The sequence below is a fragment of the Rhyacophila brunnea genome, unplaced genomic scaffold (assembly GCF_057557595.1).
Source record: "Rhyacophila brunnea isolate RB1 unplaced genomic scaffold, BYU_Rbru_1.0 scaffold_4, whole genome shotgun sequence".
In the NCBI taxonomy this organism is placed as follows: domain Eukaryota; kingdom Metazoa; phylum Arthropoda; class Insecta; order Trichoptera; family Rhyacophilidae; genus Rhyacophila; species Rhyacophila brunnea.
The window spans coordinates 39,190,267-39,197,109 of NW_028233068.1; the positions used below are offsets into that span (position 1 = coordinate 39,190,267).

The 6,843-nt window shown below is 31.3% G+C and overlaps 1 protein-coding gene across 1 annotated transcript; it reads left to right on the forward strand.

Moving 5' to 3' along the window:
* The first annotated feature begins 255 nt into the window (after window positions 1–255).
* LOC147067356 (protein D3-like) lies at window positions 256–6,541 on the forward strand. Its single transcript, XM_085953679.1, has 5 exons — window positions 256–366; window positions 1,644–1,744; window positions 3,047–3,170; window positions 5,346–5,559; window positions 6,291–6,541. The coding sequence occupies exons 1-5, from the start codon at window positions 330–332 to the stop codon at window positions 6,427–6,429; spliced, it is 615 nt and encodes a 204-aa protein (XP_085809805.1). The 5' UTR covers window positions 256–329; the 3' UTR covers window positions 6,430–6,541.
* The last annotated feature ends 302 nt before the right edge of the window (window positions 6,542–6,843 follow it).

Genomic DNA, 6,843 nt, shown 5'->3' on the forward strand with positions numbered 1-6,843 from the left:
AGTATTAGGCTGTTTTGATAACAGTGGTTGTAATGTATTATAGTTTACGGGTAGCTACGTAAAATAGTAATAATAAAATTTATTTATTTACTTAATTATGTATTGTTTACAATTTTCGCAACGGACTGGGCGCTTCTGTCTTGTAATCCACCGAAAATCTTGACATTACCTGTAATGACCTTATGTAACCACGACTAGTGTTGAACGCTTGCAAACAAATCAGGTTTTATTAGTCGTTATAAATAGGTGGACTTCACTCAGATACAAGTCGTAGGGCAGGCAAGACGTCTTCTGTTTCAATACTCAAAAGTGAAATCGTTGTCAGAATCATGGGCAGAGTCTTCACGTTTTTATTTCTCCTCTCAGGTTTGTTGATTATTTAAAAAAAATATTACACTTATTGCAACATATATTTTTTATAATACACGTGTTTATGTTTATTTTTATTAGTTTGCAAAAACTGCCATAATTGAGCATAACATATAACGTTTTATTGAAATATATTATGCTGTTTAGTATGTAGTTCGTAGTAATGTGTATTTATTATGTGAAATAGATTGCCCTTTTGGATTATAATCGTATTTTAAAAATATCGCGTGTTGAAAGATTACAATAAAAATATACTTACTACGTTTTGTTAGAAAATAAACTGCTTAACTATGCCGCTATTGCGACAAAATTTATTATTTTCAAAGTAGTATAAGAACATTTTTAAATATTATTGACAAAATACTCATAAAAAGGGTATACATATACATATATTATCGCATAAATTGGATCAATGACAATTATTTTGATTTCTACTTTTAACAATATAAATTTCGGACCATTTTCAGGCTTTTTTGACGATATCTAGAGTACAGTAATAAATTATCTTTAATAAAAAGTTAATATACACTCGTAATTAAAATAGTCTTTGATTAACATGTTTTTTACAACGTTTTTATTAGCTCGTACTCTTGTTTGTCCGGTGGTTATTTGTCCAGTACAAATCTTGCAAACAATTTAAACTAACTTCCCGACTAGCTAGACATTTGAAACTTTTAGACTTTAGCCATCTTTAAGCAGAATTGAATTAATTTTCAGTTAATTCTGTGTTATATGGAAAGTTGTTTCAGAAAAATCGGTAAAAAGTAAAAGACTATTATTGGTTGCTAAGGGGGTGGTCCTAGCAACTAAATTATTAATATATACGTGCGTTACTATGGAAATCAAAATGAAATGTCAAAATGACACATCAGTATTCTATATTAATTTGTTTGTTTTTTATTAACTTCATATCAAGTATAAGTTTGAGCATATTGAGCATAATAATTCAACAGAAAAATTTAAAAACGTTGTACGTAAAAAGTTATTTTTATCTTGTAATTATTTATAATTAGTTGACTATTTCAACATTTGAGAATTAAAACTTTTTTACATATTAAAAAAAATGTACTTATTCATTTGTTTAGAATATTAAGATAATCCATTTTCATAACATATTATGACGTCTTTGTTATAAAGTAAACGTATAAATTTTAATTTAGAAAGCACGTTTGTAAGATACTTTATGCATTATATTCTTACCTGGATATTAAGTTTCTGCGTACACAAAATGTTTTTGTTTTGTCTCACCAACTTTGGTTTATGTTTGTTTCTAGCCTTTCAGCTGGCGGAGGTCATGTCATCAGCTGAGAAAAGTTTCAAAGACCACAAGATAGTCCCTGAGATCATTCCAGTTGCACCGACGGATCTCCTAAAGGTAGGTACCATTTACCACGTTTAATGATGAGCTGGTAATTAACCAACAATTAATTCTAGGAGAATTCAACTAGTTTTTAGTTTTAGATACATTCCCACTAATGTGTATTGCATACTAAAATCGTATCATGTTGTTTAATTTATCGATGTACCTAGTTATTAAACAACACCATCAAAAGTTATAATAGATTTAAATTTTTAGATAAAAATATTAATCTTTCGAAATTGTGTACCAATTTTTTCGACAAGTATTCCTATGTAATATTATATATTATAAATAAAAATCGGATGGACTGTTATTTTAATGTAATCTGTAGACAATCTTCGGTTATTTTTAATATCAAGGGGTCAAATAATTGAGGTATATTTTTGTTTGTTTTCTACATTTTTAATGATTGGGTAATTAAAAAACAAATATGAGGTTATTCTAAAAGTAATGAATGACAAAAATAAATGATATTTTATAAAATCTGTTATAATTTTGATAATAATAATAATGACAAAAGAAAATAAATCTTTAAACTCTCATATTATAATATGTAACATAAACATATCTGAGCTAAAAATATAACAACTATTGCATGAACTTCTAAGTAATCGTCCGTAAGCACCATTTATTTACTATATAGGATAGACCTTTAGCTAAATTCAGATAGATTTTGATTATTCGAAAAGCATTCGGAGTCGTTCATTGGTCGGCGTATTGATATTAAAAGGTATGCAGTCAATCAGGTATCGTCTGATTGTTATGGAATGGTTTTCAGCCAATGAGATTTTATATCGGGTTTGCCCAAACTGGTGGTGGGCAACGTGCGATTCTCATTTGTAAGAAAGTCTCCATCTGAAAGCCCAGCGAAAAAAAACAAACCTAATTGGTACGTACACACATAATACTTTTGTTGTAATACTAATTAAAATCACAAGAAGACCATGTTACGATATCACAACATATTTCGTAAACAATAAAAAAATCATTATATTGAAGACATACCACATAAATACGACTGAGTCAGTTCGTCCACTTTATGTAAGTATGGTTTATAACGTTTACGTCACTCAGATTAGTATTAAACCACTCATAAATTAGTCTTGTGATTTGTCAGTGGTTGTGCAGTAAAAAAATGCTTCAGTTATTACAAAATGTTTTCGATTATCCCCACCTAGTTGCAAAACTTCATTTTTTTATGAATGTGGCCTAGTGGTTCTACATACAAAAGTTTAATAATGTATGTATGTGTTATATTGTACCTATTGTGTTGAGTACCACAATCAGTATTTGAATATGTTTTTATTGTGTTTCCAGATTCAATATCCAAGTGGCGCTGAAGTTTTGGAAGGAAATGAACTGACTCCGACTCAAGTGAAGGATCAACCTAAAGTTTCGTGGACTGTGGACCCAAAAGCATTCTACACACTTTGCTTGACAGGTAAACAATAAAATAAGACTTTTGGAGCTATAATGATTTTTTATTTATAATTGATCGTACGTAATTTATAGTACAATACGGAATGATAATCGTAATTAAATAACCAAGCGATATAATAATTGTAGACTTTTACGAAGGGCATTTGAGCCACTCATTGCATATACAAGGTGTGCTGGGGATTATGCTCTGGTTCAAGAATGGCTGACCTTTATAATAAACTTGTCCGCTCGATGGTAATAAATAATAAAAGCTTATAAAAAAAACTACCAAACAATCTAAGTGATGTTGCAAATTTTGTAAATGCAACAAAATGGGCCTTTATGGCAACCAGGAGATGTATAATTGTCTGTTTGTATGTCTGTCAGGATATTCCCTAAGTAAACTCAAATTATTGTGCTGGTATTTTGTTTCCTAATATATGGACCTACGTAAAACTAAGGTTATTTTTTTTATTTTTAATCGATTGATTTGTTGTTAGACAATGGATAAAACCAGGGAACACAGCATTCCTTTTTAGTGGTTAAAACGGTTTGTTCCATGATAATAATATATGGTCTAAAAATATGTTAAGTTGATCCCGCGATCCACGCATTTAAAGCCCGGCCGTTCTGTCTATTTCTGCTACTTACATACTTTAGTGCGGTTCAACTTGGAAACAGTCAATATGCTGAGATCCGTGACCTCATAATTGGTAGTGAGCACATACTAAATTTTTAGTATTGTCTGTACGCCATGCAGAATGCAGGTCTTATTGATCATGCATTTCACCACCATTAAGATCAGACGTGTAAAGGTCTAATTCGAAAACGTATAGTATCGTCCCTGTAATGCGAAAAGTGGTTAACTAACATTTTGCAAACATGTGCTATTTATTGCTAAGTGTTCTTGTACGGGTTTTCTATCAGTGCAATAAGTGTATATGGACAAATGCAACGAAATTTAAAATCTGTTCAATTTCAATTAGTATATTTGGAGAAGTAACTTGTTCATTTTTCTCATGACAGATAGTAATAGCAATGTATTGGAAATATGTTTTCATCTATAAAAACCGACATAATTCTTTACATAAAATTTATTGCATTTAAGGAAAACTTCAATAGCTTATTATTTCAACATATAATTTTGTCAGTTATCCCACTTTATATCTTTTGTATACTGCAAAATTGGGCTGAGTTCCGTTATACTTAGTATTTCAATATTTTTAATAATGTTAATGGCCAGTTTTACCGATGGTGTATTATTTGAAGATAGGAAGTCAAAAAATAGCAGGCATTGCATTTTTTTTTAAATTTATCGATGTGACATATAGCAATTGTAAATATTATGATGGACACATCACTTAGCCTTACAAAATATGATACACTTCGATATTCATGTTTTGTTTTCAAAACAAATCGGAGTTGCAGAAGCGCTTGGTCAGCACTTCCTAGTAACGGACTAACATAAATAATCATAACCTAGATCAACAGTGTTTATTATGATTTCGTTGCGACAATGAATTTTATAATGTATGGACTTCATTTATATAAATAAGCAAGGGTGAGCCATATCTTTTCACTTATCTCGAGTCCGGTCACTCGACACAGTCAACCGTCATTCTACTCGACTCCAGTATCACGGTCTTATTAATCTCTCAATAACGTCAATCTCATTAGTACCTTCGTGCCCACGATTGTCGATTATGACGTCTTCCGTATCACTGCATTTATTATTACTGTATCGATAAATAAACTCGCTCCTCGAAACTTACACCCAACTACAACTATTCTCTCCACACATCTCACAATCTCTTCATATAAAATTGGATTTAGAATTTGGACTTATTTACAATTTTGCGACTGCTGGATGTATGTCAATTAAACACTAAGGAACACGTTTCAATATTAAATTTGTAGACTTTTGGACTTAAATTATCTACTATGATTAGGTTTAATAGTACTTGTAATAAATAACTATTTTTTTGGCATTCCGCGTTGATATATACCTAATTGCATAACTACGTCTAATTAAGGAAAAAAAAAAACAAAACTCATTAAACAATTCATAGTGTCTTTGAGATGGAGTGATCAATGGTTTTGTGCTATATAATATTATTGCAGTGAAGCCTATTTGGGTTTAGTGGCTTTATTTTAAATTATAGCATTTTACAAACTAGACAATATTATATTATTGCAGATCCCGATGCACCAAGCCGCGCCAAGCCAGTTAGCCGAGAATGGCACCACTGGCTGGTGACCAACATTCCAGGAGGCGACCTGGCCGCTGGTGATGTGCTGACAGAATATGTTGGTAGCGGACCTCCCAAGGATACTGGTCTACATCGCTACATTTTCCTGCTCTACAAACAACCAAAGAAGATCGAATTCAGTGAAGCCAAGTTGACCAACAAGTAAGAATTTCGTCCAGTTTTCTCAAGCTTGTTCGCCACTATTTTTTTAGATGTATACCATAACGTACCTGACGGAAGAGATTATTTATCTTTTAATATACACTATATTACCATTTTGATGGAAATATCTTAGATAATACTTACCTAGATCTTGCTGGTGATTAACATACAGAATTCCAAGTTTGACTAGACTACTACTTACTACTATTGTTTTTCGGTTGACTTCAATGGAATTTAGTCTTTCTCTGTATAGTGTATAATGCTGATTTTTCCTTGGAGCTAGAGAATACTGTATTTTTATTTTCTCATACCATTGATGAGAGGTACTGTAGTTTCTAGATTTATTACTATGCACGGCTTTACGGTGTCTTCGTTTAAAGACATCAACATTAGTCCAGTCTAAAAAAAGCGTAGATAGGTAGGTATTCGGAAACTTTATTAAATTAATAAAAACATGTAATTTTCTTTCGTGGAAACCAGGTGACAATAGTTAAGTTAACTAGTCTTTCCATTTCAATCGAAAATAAAATATAATATATGACTCACCCATTTATTTAGAGCTGAACGATGTGTTTACTATTCTACGAACAATATTTTAATCAGGCAGCAGGCCGATATATATGTGGGTATTCATTTGCTGTGTGGAAGCGTTCAAATAGTTGAATACGTCGTTAATTTTGAATAAATTATTTAATTTGTCATTTTTGATTAATATTTAATTTATTTTTCAGGAGTGGAGATGGCAGGGGAAAATTTTCGGTGTCTAAGTTCGCGGAAAAATATTCACTTGGAAATCCGATCGCTGGAAACTTCTACCAGGCGGGATTCGATGACTATGTGCCAATCCTGCACAAACAATTGGGCCTTTAACCACCACCAGTGAACGGATGAATAATTTAAATATTTTGTTATATTAAATATTTGATTATTTATCTGCCGTGAATGATGTTTTATTAAGATTAAAATATATATGACAGTTAAACTATTTTTTTTTATTCAAAACTGGTTATCGTTCAAAGCTTTTCACTATTTTGCACCAGCAAATTTGGTGATTATTTTGGAGTAATCCAAAGTGCGTACAAGGGTGTCAGTTTGTTTAGACACTCTTGACTCATTTTTAATTGTAAAAGGTTTATAATCCTTTTCAGTATGAACACTTGCTGATATCTCTTTTTCTTCTAAGCCCACAGACATGATTAACAAATTGAAATGCAATTATTAACACTATGCGGTAATCTACATTTGTAAAAAATGAGAATTGTCAACAAATTGGAAAATTGAGGC